This window comes from Coptis chinensis, unplaced genomic scaffold (genome assembly GCF_015680905.1).
Source record: "Coptis chinensis isolate HL-2020 unplaced genomic scaffold, ASM1568090v1 utg3369_pilon_pilon, whole genome shotgun sequence".
NCBI classification, from domain to species: domain Eukaryota; kingdom Viridiplantae; phylum Streptophyta; class Magnoliopsida; order Ranunculales; family Ranunculaceae; genus Coptis; species Coptis chinensis.
The window spans coordinates 185253-201297 of record NW_028238145.1 but is presented as its reverse complement, the minus strand read 5'-3'; the positions used below and the strand labels follow the sequence as shown (position 1 = coordinate 201297).

The 16045-nt window shown below is 36.0% G+C and overlaps 1 protein-coding gene across 1 annotated transcript; it reads right to left on the bottom strand.

Moving 5' to 3' along the window:
- Positions 1–824: 824 nt before the first annotated feature.
- On the bottom strand, positions 825–1607 carry LOC147473234 (uncharacterized). Its single transcript, XM_086587700.1, has one exon. The coding sequence runs from the start codon at positions 1605–1607 to the stop codon at positions 825–827; it is 783 nt and encodes a 260-aa protein (XP_086443826.1).
- Positions 1608–16045: the final 14438 nt, after the last annotated feature.

Here is a 16045-nt window from a genome sequence, read left to right as displayed (position 1 = left end):
GTAGCTTGAGTGACCACTTTCAACACCAAGTCACCTTCCTGAAAATGTCTTTCCTTTACTTTCTTGTTGAAAGCTTTTCTAAGCTGCGTATGATAGGTATCGAGCTTTAGCCTTGCTTGATCCCTTGTTTCCTCGAGATTTAGAACTTCTGAAGCCATCCTTTCATTATTCTGACCATTCTTTGTCATCTTTGTTCTGGATGTCGATACCACCATTTCTGATGGAGTTACTGCCTCCATACCATAAGACAAAGTAAAAGGTGACTCACCCGTGGCTGTTCGAGGTGTTGTTCTATAAGCCCATAAAACACTATTGAGCTCATCCACCCAAAGACCTTTCTTGTCTTCTAATTTCTTCTTGATGTTATCTATAATGGATTTATTTGTTGCCTCTGCCTGCCCGTTACCTTGAGCCCGTTACCTAAACCCTTGTAAGATTCTAAAAAAGTTTTCACTTTCCCTCCTTCGAACTGTGGACCATTATTTGATATAATAGCATAAGGCAAACCATATCGACATATAACCCTTTCAAACAGGAAATTTCTGACATCCTTTTCTTTGATATGCTGCAGAGCTATGGCTTCCACCCATTTTGTAAAATAATTTGTGACTGCCAATATGAACCTTTTTTTGCCCCTCCCTGGTGTAAGTGGACCAACAATATCCATTCCCCATAGAGCAAAAGGCCATGGGTTTGAAACACAATGCAATTCTTCAGCAGGAACATGTATGGCCTTCCCATGAATTTGGCATTGTATACACTTTTTCGCATATTGAAGACAGTCCCTTCGCATCTGGGGCCAAAAATAACCTTGTCTTGTGATTTTATTTTGCCAATGACCTACCAGCTGAGTGGTTTCCACATTCCCCTTCATGAAGCTCAGCAATGATTAGTTGTGCTTCCTCATACGATTCGCATTTCAAATGTGGACCTCCAGGATTCTTTCGATGCAACTCATTATCAATCAATATATATCTTTGGGCACCAGATTTGATTCTTCTGGCCTCATTTCTGTCCTCCACTATCTCCCTGCTAGCCAAATATGAAGTATATGGTACCATCCATGACGCCCCCAGTGTATCAATCTCCATAACTGCTAATCTTTCAATGTCGATGCTCGGCTTCTCTTGAACGCCGATATGCAGAGTATGACCCTCCGTGTTTTCCAGCATTGCTGCCATATATGCTAAAGCATCCGCATGTCGATTTTCATTCCTATTGAGATGCTGCAGCCTTATTCTACTGAAATTCTTTAACTTGGACTTTATAAAATTCAAGTAATCGACCATGTTTTCACATTTTACTGAGTATGCTCCATTGATCTGGCTGACCACGAGCATCGAGTCACTAAAAATCGATAACTCCTTTATATTGAGAGACTTAGCCATCTCGAGACCAGCTATCAAAGCCTCATATTCAGCCTCATTGTTTGATGCATGGAAACCCAATGTTATTGTCGTCTCGAGTTTTTGATTTTCAGGAGTAACCAACACTACTCCGATGCCACACCCTTTTCCTCCAGAAGATCTATCAACAAATAGTCTCCAACCATTTGTTCCAACCCATGGATCGTCTGTATCGACAACGTCATCAGGCTCTTGTAGCATTGCGAACTCTTCTTCTTACAAGCCCCAACTGGCATCTTCAGATGGAAAATCAGCCAGGAAGTCGGCTAGTACCTGACTCTTTTCCGATACCCGGTTTTGATACTCGACACCGAATTTATTTATTAGTACCGACCACTTAGACATCCTTCCTGATTTAGCAGTTTTTGCTAGAGTTTGCTTTAATGGTAGATTCGTCATTATTATCACCGAATGTGCTTGAAAATAAGGCTTTAATCTTTGAGATGAGAATAAAAGTGCCAAAGCATACTTTTCTATCATCGAATATCGAGTCTCAGTCTCGAGCATCGTTTTACTTTGAAAATACACTGATTTTTCCGAACTATTTTCCACCTTCACGAGGACAAAGCTTATAGCAAAATCTAATACAGCCAAATAAAGAAGCAAATTTTCTCCCTCACCTGGCTTTGTTAGGGTTGGCATTTCTTGCAAATATTTCTTTAATTCAAAAAATGCGTCTTCATATTCCTCATTCCAGCAGAACTTGACGTTCTTTTTAAGCAATTTAAAAGTGGCTTACAATGATTAGATATTTTAGAAATGAATCTGTTGAGCGCCGCTATTCTTCCCGCCAGCCTTTGTATTTGCTTTCGAGTTGTAGGTGATGACATTTGTTGAAGCGCTTGTATTTGATCAAGATTAGCATCGATACCCCGCTTCGTAACAATATAACCCAAAAATTTTCCCGAACTGACCCCGAAGGTACATTTCTCAGGGTTCAACTTCATATTAAACTCCCTCAATATTCTGAATACCGTATCGAGGTCTTTTATATGATCACCAGCTCTCATAGATTTGATGACCATGTCATCAATATAGACCTCAACAATACGCTTGATGAGTTTTTTGAACATCTTTTCCACTAGCCTTTGATAAGTAGCTCTAGCAATCTTCAACCCAAATGGCATTCTGACGAAGCAATATATACCTCCATTGACCACGAAAGCCGTTTTCAACTGATCTAATACCGCCATTAGAATCTGAAAATACCTTGAATAACCATCGCAAAAACTGATCAACTCAAAACCAGCTGTTCGGTCGACCAATTAATCAATTCTGGGCTTGGGATAATGGTCCTTTGGACACTTCTTATTTACATCAGTAAAATCAACACATTCGAACTCGACCATCCTTCTTAGGTACTACCACTATATTTGCTACCCATTCAGAATGCTCAACTTCTTTAATGATGCCATTATCTAACATTTTTTGTATCTTTGCTTGCACTGCTTTTTCGTACATTGGTCTCACCTTTCTATTCTTTTGATGCACTGTCTTTGCATCTTCTTCCATATTTAACTTGTGCAAACATATTTCTGGATCGATACTGGTGAGATCTGACATCGACCACGCAAAAACTTCTTGATTCTCTTCCAAAAACACTACCAACTCTTTTCTTATATCCACCGCCATTTATGTGCTTATGAACGTATAATGCTCCTCTTCTCTTTTACCGATATTAACCTTGTCCACCGTTTCTATTGTTTTCCTTTCCCATGGTGGCTCCTCATGCTTATTCATCTCCTGAGTGAACTTTACCTGCTCCTGTATCTGTATGTTGGTATCGGCAGGTAAAGTTTGCTGTAACTGCTAAGCAGAGTTTTCCAAGACGCATACGTATCTTGGCTTTTCCCTTCATCATTCCCTTTACCGTAACAAAATTACACTTTTCTGATTCTGATTGATCTCCCCTTATCTCGTGCAATCCATATATAGTTGGGAATCTGAGTACTTGATAAAATGTACTGGGTACAGCCCGCATTTTATGTATCCATTTCCTCCCCAGTATCGCATTGTGATTAGATTGGTGCTTGATGACCACGAATTTCGTCATCACCATTTGAGGCCCAGCTCGAACTGGTAATTTTATCTCCCCAGTAGGTTTGGTAGAAGTTCCATTAAAACCATATAAATTGAACTTTGGTGGTTTCAAATGCGTCTCATCGAGACCAACTCCTTTGAATGCTTTCCAAAATAAAATATTAACTGAACTTCCACAATCTACCAATATCTTTTGTACATTGATAAGAGTAAAAAGATAGTTTTACCTACGAATAAATGATTAAACTCAAACGTAAGTAAAACTAAAACTATACTTGGGACTAGACTATTTATCAAAGATTTCTACTCTCGAGTCTATAACAATATAGTGGGAATAGAAGATTCGTTCCACTCCTAGTTCTTTAGAATTCACATTTCCTAAGATTATCAATCCTACCAAAGTCAATGAGAGTTTTACGAAACTATACTACGATGGCAATTCAAATACTAAAATACTAACTATAATAATTCAACTACGGAAATATTAAATTGTTACTATGATAAGGAATTAGGGAGGATTGATTCCACCTTAACTCGACTTAATTTACTAACGAAGAATCGTCGTAATCCGAATTGAACTGCTTTCACATAACAATTGGTTCTTCCTAATCCCTAGTTGTTCATGGTAATCTCTACCAACTAACATCTAGCATGTGAAACAATCAAACCCATTCTCATGGTGAACTAATCGTTTTTTAGAATGGAATGGAAATTCACGACTATTCTACGCAAACACAAATCAAGCTTCATCAAGGCTTCTTCAACCCCCTCTAATGGAGGTTTAACCTAGAATCATTAAGCTATCATTTCTATATGAATTTAAGCAAGACATGGTATAAAGATTCTAACTTTGCTTATTTGAATTCAAAAGGAAACTACTCATGCAAGATTTGGTTGAAACTAATAATGATAAATAACTAAATCTATGAATTGAAACTAAATAATTGATGGAAATTGAAACTAAATTATGAAGAACTAATTAACTTTATTGATCTAATGAAATAGCAATAATAATAATTCAATAACTAAATTAAAACAAGATAATAAAAACTAATTAATTAATGGATTCTAAAAACTATATCTAAAACATTCTCTAATGGCTACTTGCTACCTAAACTAATTATCTCTTTAAGAGTTAAGTCTTGTATGTTGAAATGGAGGAGACCAGATCCACATTTTCGTGCATGGGCTGAGGAGCCATGTTTTAGGCCGAAAAAATATAGCCCAAAGCCCAATTTCTTCGATCCACAGAGCCCTTTTCAGCTGGATTTGACTTCAATAGACTTTTCGTCCACTTTGGCTCCTCTGATTGGGTGAAGGCTTAGACCATTGGAAAGCTCTTTCCAAGTCGGTCATTTTGACATAAGGTAGGCCCAATTCCGAGGCCTGAGTCCAAAGCTACAGTCTTCGAAGTTCTGCTGACTTTGTGTACTATTTCTGCCCGCGTTGACTTTGACTTTTCAGCTTTTGACCGGTCTTTACAAAGGCTTTTTCTCCTTGAATCTTGGCCTTTAATCATAGAAATTCTTAGGAACCAATCCTTGCTCCTTTATCTCGCCAAAGTGGCACATTTCTGCACATAATTGACTTCAATGCCTGAAATACATAAAAGCACGTAATCAGCATTAACTCTTATTTATTACTCGCATAATTGGTCTAAAAGTATTATTGTTAAAACTACAGTTTTTAGGCTCTTATCAAACCACCCCCAAACATCATTTTGCTTGTCCTCAAGCAAATATGAGAAATTAATGTTCTCAGCTTTCTAAATCACTTCTTTTCCAACAGTATAGTTACAACTTATTAACTATTCAAATTTTCGGTGCTTGCCTCCTCTTTGTACAAATTTACGTCCAGACAACCATTCACGTCTAAGCTTTTTTGCTTTAGAGGACTAGAGATAAACAGAGCCTCTTTGATCTATATAACCACTGCATTTTATATTATTTAAATCATAACAGTGTATTGTTAACATTTATGATTTATGTAATTCTGCTCAACAACATGCATTAGTATCTCAACAAATTATATTAACAAGTAATGCTAGAATACCTAACAATTCATTCACCGTCAACTCACTGGTCCGGAAACAAACAGAAAAAAGAAGCAAGGGCTTACTTGTATTTGGCTAGCGGCCATTAAATCACCAGCAACTCCACCGCCAATAACGCGCCCATCAGGACCAGTTAATCACACATTTTCTCTCTCTCTCTATTTCTATTTTCTGCAACAAGAATAGGGTTTCCTTTTCTCAAAACTCAAATCTATTCAAATTTTGAGTTAAGCGGGTATAAACTTTGGCTTCACTTCAATTTTTAAATTTAACTTTGGCTTCACTCAAATCTCGGCCTACTTCCCCCTCTTTGATATCTAGCGGGATGACTTCAACTTTGGGTTTTTAAAATCCCTCTTTCAAATTTTTAAATTTTTAAACTTTGGGTTCACTCAAATCTCGGCCTACTTCCCCCTCTTTCATATCTAGCTGGATGACTTCAACTTTGGGTTTTTAAAATCCCTCTTTCAAATTTTTAAATTTTTAAACTTTGGGTTCAATCAAATCTCGGGGCGGGATGACTTAAATTTTTAAATTTTTAGCAACTAATAGAGCGGGAACTAGCCCGAGAGACCTCAATTTTTTTCATACACACTGTGCCCGAAATTTCAAATTCCAACCCATGAAATTCCAACCCATTCCACGGTTTCACAAAATCTCAGTAATCCGACCCTCATTATCTCGTGCTTGTTATAGGAGAATTGTTTTTCAAGTGTCCATCCATAATTCCATTATGGCTTCGGTTATCTAGCATGCATGTAACTACTATTCTAAAAATCACTCTAGGCACTGCCCAACCTACTCGCCTAGGCCCAAGTCGTTTAAAAAATCGGTGGACCGACTAAGCAGGTCTAGGCGGACTGATTAAGCAGGCTAGGCGGCTTCTAGGCGATCCGATCAAGTTTTTTTTTTTTTTTTTTTTTAAATGATTAAATGTCCAAAAATAAAGGCTCGTGTAGGCTTAAGATTTGAATGAGTTTAAAAGACTTAAATCTAATGTAAATTATATGGCACTATAACAGAGAGTATATTTTTATATAAAGTCAATATTTATCAACTATTACGCATTTTTGTAATAAGTATCTTTGTTCGTGTTCGATTATTTTTTGAGTTATGGTAAATGATTTTCTTCATTTCTTGTAGTATGTGTGTATTATTATATATATTAGGGAAAAAAACTGCCTACCGCCCAGCCCATCTAGGCACTGCCTAGAAAGCCTAGGCATTAGGCCCTCTCCCACCGCCTAGTGTTTTTTAGAACACTACATATAACTTGGATGTTCATCGCGTTTTGATTACCATTAAACATTATATATGCAAATAAGAACCCATAAATAAATATGGTATTATTTTTATTGCCTAACATGTTTTAAATGAGAACTCTTTGATGTTGCCAGGGTTCAATCCCCATCGCTCTAGTTGGTATCATCACCCAAATATTTTACCAACTTTGCTAGTTCGCACCTCTTGAGTATGTTGTTATGATTGCATTGTTTCGATATGTAACTGCTCATTTTGGAATTCATAAGAATAAAAATAACTTTGGGTAGAATATGTGTTTGCGATCACCTTCTGCACACATGTAATTGTCTTCTTTTAACAAAATTTCTAAATAGATAATAACATTCTCAAATCGCAGTAACTCACAAACTCACTAATCGTTTATAAGTAGGAGACCCGGCCCATAACTATGTCGACCTTCAAAGACAATAACATATTCTTTGAGAATGAAGAATACGATCAATCAGTTTATACCTATAACATGTTATAATCTTCACAAGTACAAGTTAACGTTCGATCACATCGTGGGGACAAATTAAACTTGGATTGGACACTGTGGTTGCCAAAAAGGGGTTGCCTACTTTTTCAGTCAATTATTTAACTACACTCTACATACTCGTGACGAATTATTACATGGCGTTTTACATCTTACTTCGTCTCCTAACTCCTCACTCTAGGCATGATAGTGATTCGCTTCGCATGAATTGCACAGAGGTTTGTGTCCTCAAATAGCCCGACCAAATAAGCCTCAGCAACCTCTTGCAAAGCAGCAACATTCTTAAATACCCGTTAAATCGCAACTCAGCTCACCCGTTATCGGAGAAAGAAACAACTCATTTCAGCAAATCAGATAGGCTATTCGTGTGAAAGGATAGCCGCCCATAGGGAAGGCTGCTCATAATATTCCATTGCCCAAGTAATATCCTTCACGGTTTGTCTAAGTAATGTATACCATACTTTCTTGGATAAGCAATCCGGTTTAATATGATTAGTTCAAAAGCGGTAGCAAAACAAAAGGGTTACAATTCCTTCTTTATCAATCCACCACTATCTCACTGTTCACCTCAATCGTAGCCCAAGAGAGCTCATATCAAGGATAGGATCAACGCAAACTATCACCAGATATTTCCGCTGTCCTTTTCAACAAATACAACCCAAGGAATAAGGTAAGTTAACCGCAGGTTTATTCTCTTTTACCTAGCCCAGAGCAATGTCGGCTGCAATCAAAGACCTGCTTTTTCTCGATCTTATCTCTTGCTTTTATTCCTTTTGACTTCTATTCTATCTATAAACTAAATGATGTATAAGTATCATAGCGCAAGCACCTGAAGTGATGGCTAAAACTTTACCAATGTCATTATTTATTTGATTACTAGAGGAAGCGATGGCACTACCTCGGCACTCGATATTTCACCTCCGGTATTTCGTCTTTTATACTTTCGATATTTACCATGCCAACACTGCCAAATGTTCATTCCGAGAGATCGGCATCAAAGCGATGCTTGATGGACTATGGAAGTTCTCCTCGCATCATCATTGAAGCATGCAAATCCTCCGAAGGTGTTTCCAGCTCCCAAGACCACCAACTATGACTCGCCGGGGAAAAAAACTGAAAAATTAAAATTGAAAGACAAAGACATGAATACTTACATTGCAAAGCAATCGAGACATCGACAAAACCTTTGAGGAAATAGTAATCGCGGCGGTCAACAACAAAGATGCAAGCAACCATCTCTGTCGTTGACATATATGAAACTTCAAACGATGAATCACGATAATATTCAACACAATTCACATCATACGAAGAGAAAGTCCCTACAAGCTAGACCATGTATATAACTCTGTTTCCCAAATGAAACATACGTGTGTATCCTGCTCGACGATCGTGAAGATTTATTGACTCGACGGACTTTTCTAAACCATGCACCAGAATGAAGTCTTGCCCTCCCTGGACTAGATCATAGGCATACAATTCCTTTTTAGGCAAACAGAACATGTATAGACGGTCATCTACAATAACACTTCCACCCCGGGTCATATAGCAGTCCTTTCTTATAGGCAAAATTAGATCATATTTCCATAAATGAGTAGATACATCAAAATAACACTCACAAACGCCATTGTATAACACAAGAATCTTCTTCTGTTTTTCATAAACTACAGGCATACCAACCCTACTCTTTAAAAGGTTAATAACCTTTTCAGAAGGATAAGGTAAACCTTCCCACCTATTAAGTAGCGGATCAAAACCTCCCCCGGCTCCCCCGGTAGAACCGAATACATAAATTTTCCCATCCAAAACAGTCGTTAAAGTCGAAAACTTGCCCGCGATACATTGCGGTGCCCACACTCATACTAGCGATCTTGCCAAAAGAGGGAGTGTCAATGACACGGACGGTCGATGATGAAATATGATGATATTAAGACAGTGAGAATCACAAATAAGACCTCCAATAATATAAACTTTAGAGTCTCTTGAAGCACATCTAAATCCATAAAGAAGGAAGCTCCCATAATAAACAAGGGACATTTTTAATTTTACTTTTACTACTACCAAGATTATCAAAGGTCGGATTTAACTTCATTACAAGCGGTAATTACCTTTCATAAATACAACAAAGCACACGGTCATCTCCTCCTTCTTCGTTGCCGGTTAGGCTTAACTTCTGGCGAGGGCGGCGTTTCTTGGTTTCACTATTGATATTCAATTTTCTCTGCTTCATAAACTTTGATCCTATTCTCAACATCCCAAGTTTTCCTCATAATCTAAACATCTCGTCTCCTTTTGTAACTAAAAGGTTTCTTCTTGATTTAAAAATTCAATTCTTTTGGGAAAAATAAATAAATAGTTCAGAAAGCATGTGTTCCGGTTGTATCAAGGTTTAGGCCCGGCCCAAAATGATAATACATCATGTCAATTACACATTTACACGACTACCTTGTCTCTTGATGTTATGGCCTAAATCTTTTTGTAAAGATGGCAACAGTAGATTCGGAATGAACATTTGGCATGGTAAATATCGAAAGTATAAAGGACGAAATACCGAAGGTGAAATTATTTAACTCGGGCATGCATGTTTTGTGAACAGTGCGACTTCGGTCAACTGACAGAAGTGGTACTATTTTCTAATTTTTTTGAAATTTGGTACTATTTCCTAATATCGGTCTAAAAAGTGGTACCAAAGTCTAAAAAACCCTGAGGGTATTGTGGACATTATGAAAATCTGAACAGATTGAAACAGTTTGACTTCGGTCAACTCGGTCAACTGACAGAAGTGGTACTATTTCCTAATATCGGTATAAAAAGTGGTACCAAAGTCTAAATAACCCAAAAACAAATCAATGTAACCACAGTTATATAAGTACAGGAAACAATGTTTAAAAAATTGTTTATTCATAAATCTATTGCAAGCCTAAGCCTACCTCACATGAGTGCCATGTTCTCCCTTGATTCAAACATCATAGCCTTCTAAATGGTTAACCACCAGCGTGGTGATTATACCTCATTAGTAGAAATCTCATTGAACTTCGACGAGGCAATCGATTTGAAATCCGAAACTTAAATCTCTGAACATTTTACTTAAGTACTAATACCTTATTATCCAAGCCTTCCTTTCTTTTCTTGAGCCTTGAATATTGTGTGCCTTGAATATTCTATTGTATTACAAACAAAGAAAAATCGGATTTTCTGTAAACCTAATTGAAAAAGATAATCGGGGAGTGCATACTATAAATATATCAACAACAACAACAACATTTTCTTTTATTTGAAAAGTATATACTACAAAAAAAAAAAAAATCTTTTATTCGAAAAGTATATACTATAAATAAAAAAATAAAAAATAACAACAACAAAAACAACAACATTTTCTTTTATTCGAAGAGTATATACTACAAAAAAACTATATATATATAAAATTAAAAATTAAAAAAAAAAAAAAAAAAAAAAAAAAAAAATCATCATTTTCTTTTTTTCGTAGATTATCCACTACAAAAAAAAAAAAAATAAAAAAAAATAAAAACCCTTTAAAAATAAAACAAATCAAAATCTCACAAAAGCAAAGCTAACTAAACTTATTCTGCTCAAATACAGTCGCGTGCAATACTCTATAAGCTCCAAACAGCTTCCACTATTGAAGTTTGCGCCATCAATTCAGAATATACGTGTTGGTCTAACTACTTTGTGACACATTCTTCCATATGTTCTACCTCATTACAAAGCCAATGATCTTCGCCTAGGAAATCTAAAGTTAAAAACCCATCTTGAAAAAATTAACTTTTCAAGTACATACCCACGTAGGAGTGTCCAGACAAAAGCACATGTCTCATTTGGTGTGCTATCTCTTTCCTATTGTGTGATATTTGTTTGTTTTCATTGATTGGTGTCATATTTTTAACTTTCTTTTGACATGTTGCATATTGTGCCCGACACACTTTTCGCCGCAGTGTTGGCTGAATTTTTTCTCATGCTTCACAGGTATTTTCTTTCTTCATCTCTTGACATTTTGAGGAGAAAGCATCCTTCTGTCGGGGGTGGCAAGAACATGAAGCAAAATTTACACATTTTTAGGTTGTATAGCTTCTTTATGAATAAGTGTACTTAGTGACAAAGTTTTGTTACCTTTTCTATGATGAAAATTGTCTAGAAATCTCACACTAGTATTCGAATTAGGATTTCTTCTTAGAAACTTAATATAATATGTACGCAATAGTTTTTACATCTTTCCTTTAACATTAATGCACGGAGTATCATTGACAACACATTGTATACATTTTCCATGTTTCAAATACCGACATGATCATGTCAAGGATATTTTATGTGATGCATTTTGGAGGGCTGGAGTACAAGTGAAGAAAGAGGCTCCAGTGAATTTTTTCACTGATCCGAATGGGGGAGGATTAACACTTCGGCCTGTGGATCTATTGGTCTACAGTTGGTTTGAAGGGAAGCATGCGTGTTTTGATGTAACTAGAGCCACTCCGTTGGTAGAGCTTGGGAATGGAGCATTTGAGTTGGGAGAAGCAGCTAATAGACCAGCAACAGGGAAGATTTGGAAACACGAGGAGGCTTGTAAAGCTAACCAGCATTCTTTCATTCCGTTCAGTTTCGACACTTTAGGTTTCTTGGCACAACAATCTGTTAAGATCCTTGAGTGATTGCAGAAAGTTATGGACTGCAACCTAATGACAACTGGTTCTAAAGAGTTTGTATTCAGGAGGATAGGATTTGCCGTTCAGAAAGGACTTGTGTCAAAGCTTGTTGCACGCTTGTCCTAATTATTTGTAAAACTCGTTATCATTATCAATAAAATTTCCATTTAAAAAACAACAACAACAACATTTTCTTTTATTCGAAGAGTATATACTACAAAAAAAAAAAAATATTTTATTCGAAGAGTATATACTATAAATAAAAAAATAAAAAAATAACAACAACATTTTCTTTTATTTGAAAAGTATATACTACAAAAAAAACTATAAAAAAAATAATCATTTTCTTTTTTTCGTAGATTATCCACTATAAAAAGAAAAAATCCTCTTTAAAAATAAAACAAATCAAAATCTCACAAAAGCAAAGCTAACTGAACTTATTGTCTTATTCTGCTCGTGCAATACTCTATAAGCTCCAAACAGCTTCCACTATTAAAGTTTGCGCCATCAATTCAGAATATACGTGTTGGTTCCTTGTGAAACATTCTTCCATATGTTCTACCTCATTACAAAGCCACGATCTTCGTCAAGGAAATCTGAAGTTAAAAAACACATCTTGAAAAAATTAACTTTTCACGTACATACCACGTAAGAGTGTCCAGACAAAAGCACATGTCTCATTTAGGGTGCTATCTCTTTCCTATTGTGTTATATTTGTTTGTTTTCATTGATTGGTGTCATATTTTTAACTTTCTTTTGACATGTTACATATTGTGCTCGACACACATTTTGCCGCAGTGTTCGCTGAATTTTTTCTCATGCTTCATAAGTATTTTCTTTCTTCATCTCTTGACATTTTGAGGAGAAAGCATCCTTCTGTTTGTGGGTGGTAAGAACCTGAAGCAAAATTTACGCAGTTTTTAGGTTGTATAAAGCTTCTTTATGAATTAGTGTACTTAGTGACAAAGTTTTGTTTTCTTTTCTATGGTGAAAAAATTGTCTAGATATCTCACACTAGTATTCAGATTAGGATTTCTTATTAGAAACTTAATATCATATGTACGCAATAGTTTTTACATCTTTTCTTGAACATTCATGCACGGAGTATCATTGACAGCACATTGTATACATTTTCCAGGTTTCAAATACCGATATGATCATGTCAAGGATATTTTATGTGATGCATTTTGGAGGGTTGGAGTACAAGTGAAGAAAGAGGCTCCTGTGAATTTTTTCACTAATCCGAATGGGGGAAGATTAACACTTCGGCCTGTAGATGTATTGGTCTAAAGTTGGTTTGTGTGGTGGCATGCGTGTTTTGATGTAACTAGAGCCTCTCCGTTGGTACGGCTCGGGAATGGAGTATTTGAGTTGGGAGAAGCAACTAATGAGGCAGCAGCAGGTAAGATTTAGAAACACAAGGAGGCTTGTAAAGCTAACCAGCATTGTTTGATTCTGTTTAGTTTCGACACGTTTGGTTTCTTGCCACAACAATCTGTTAGGCTCCTTAAGTGATTGCAGAAAGTTATGGACTGCAACCTAATGACAGTGGTTCGAACGAGTTTATATTCAGGAGGATAGGATTTGCCGTTCAGAAAGGACTTGAGACACAGCATATTGCACGCTTGTCCTAATTATTTGTAAAACTCGTTATCATTATCAATAAAATTTCCACTTAAAAACAACAACAACAAAATTTTCTTTTATTCGAAGAGTATATACTATAAAAAAAAAAAAATAAAAATAAAAATAAAAATTCTTTTATTCGAAGAGTATATATACTATAAATAAAATAAATAAATAAATAACAACAATAAAAACAACAATATTTTCTTTTATTCGTAGCGTATATACTACAAAAAAAAACTATAAAAAAAAAAAAAATAAAAAAATAAAAAAACTTCTTCATTTTCTTTTTTTCGTAGGTTATTATTATCCACTAAAAAAAAACTTTAAAAATAAAACAAATCAAAATCTAACAAAAGCAAAGCTAACTGAACTTATTATGCTCAAATACAGTCGCGTGCACTACTCTAAGCTCCAAACAAATGGATGTGTGGTCGTTGTCTGGGTATCCACGCATTTGGTATACCGTGTCGTCATCCAGATGCTATCATACCACCACCTATTTTGTTGGAGAATGGGGAATCCCCTTGTTTCATTGTGGGCATACCACAGCCGCCTCCAAATCCCGACACTACAGATCTTGCATCCACGACACAGAGGGGTGGTGATGATACCCTTGATCCGCTTGTTGTCCCTTCTTCTCTTAATGAGAAATTACTGGATAATGCATTTTAGATTATACCGTTCGAACCGTGAAAAGTATACCCACGTGCTTGTCGATTGGCATTTTTCGGTTACCTTTGAAATCGGCTCTGATATATTTCAACTGATCCTACTGATTCGTGTCTTGGGTTCGTCTCCTCCTCTTGCAGCGTTGCCACTACTACTTAGAATGACCCTTATACCACTTTGTTTTTAAGTGTGGTATAAATATATTTGCCATCTTGTTATACAACCGTGACAATAGGTGGTGTGGTATATAATAATAGCAAAACGTGGTATATATGTTTAACGGATACCACGGTTTTCAAAGAACCGTAGTTTGTATGCCCATTATATACCACGATTGTCAAGCGAGAACCGTGGCATATAAGCTATTGAAACCGTGGTTTATATTAGTGTATGTGTTATAATACCGTGGTATATAGTTATACTAAACACTACGGTTTATGCAAAACCGTGGTATATATATATATATATATATATATATATATATATATATATATATATATATATATATATATATATATATATACCATCTTCCACTTAAAAACCGAACCTGCATAACAAAATTTACACCACTACATACATACAACATTTCCATCTTCCCAACAAATTCCAAAATGTACAATAAACTATCAAACATTGCAAAAAGATAATAATAAAAAAAAAACTTCCATTAATTTTTTTTTGAGTGCACTAAGACAACAAACTTCAAATTCCTTTTCATAAATTAAAAAGTAAGACTCATAAATTAAACCGGAGGGGTCCAACATAGTTAAAACTCATCCTCATTAAACCCCGAATTTGAAACACCCTATTTTCTGGATGAACTAAATAATATCGAGTCGAACACCGTCAAGTTCATCTTGGTGTATGTCTCCTTCAGTTCTAAATTTGTTATCTGGATGAGTCAAAGCACAATACTAACAGATTGATTGACCGCATCTTTCTCGGTCTTACACCGCTAGAGTGGAATGCATTAAACAATCAGCTACTACCTAATTCTAAATTGTAATTGTAATCTAGGGGAACTGGGAAAGAACCAAAAGATTTAGGAATAAATATTTCGAAAAGAACACATACTTAGAAAGCGCAAAACATACAAAACTATGGCTCAGTCAGGCACAATCACGAACATGATGTGATATTGATGGTAAATCCAGAGGTTGATACTAAACCAGAAGTTTAGCTTGACTTTGATTGGAAAAGTAAAGATTTCTTCGGAAAATCTTAATGTATTTTTTTCAGTCAGCAGTATTTTTACGCCGCCATAACTTCATCCGCCATATTCATGGCGAGTTTATCAAGATGGAGAAGTATATATTTTCACCACGTGGCATGAAATTTGTGTATGCTTATTGGAGCACGTAACATTCAACTTTGCTAGAGGCAGACATTTTCCCTTGACAAAACCTCAGATAATCATGGAGTCATGGAGAGATGATAGAGTAACTTAGTTGTAGAGACCCAGAGGACAAATAGAGAAGAACGGACACATACCAATTGCACTGCGACCGTGATCGATGCATAGTTGTGGTTGCTACAGTTTGTGCACATCCAATCTGCATCACGCCATTGCTTTGCTCTAACACAGAGAAAAGATGCATCACAAAATCAAAATTTTGAAATATACATGCCCAGACATAGATTTAGAAATTAAACGTAAAATACCTATCACACTTCTTCTATATGAGTCTACAAACAATACAATTGTGTAAAACTTTAACAAATTGGGAAGGGCTGCATAATGGAAATTGTTTCATGCACTTTGCAACACTAGAGCCTAGGTAATTCAAATGATTGAACGATTATTTTTGAGCCGATT

Excerpts from the sequence above, each read along its gene's own strand:
- LOC147473234 (XM_086587700.1), bottom strand. The coding sequence starts at position 1,607 with ATGCTACAAGAGCCTGATGACGTTGTCGATACAGACGATCCATGGGTT.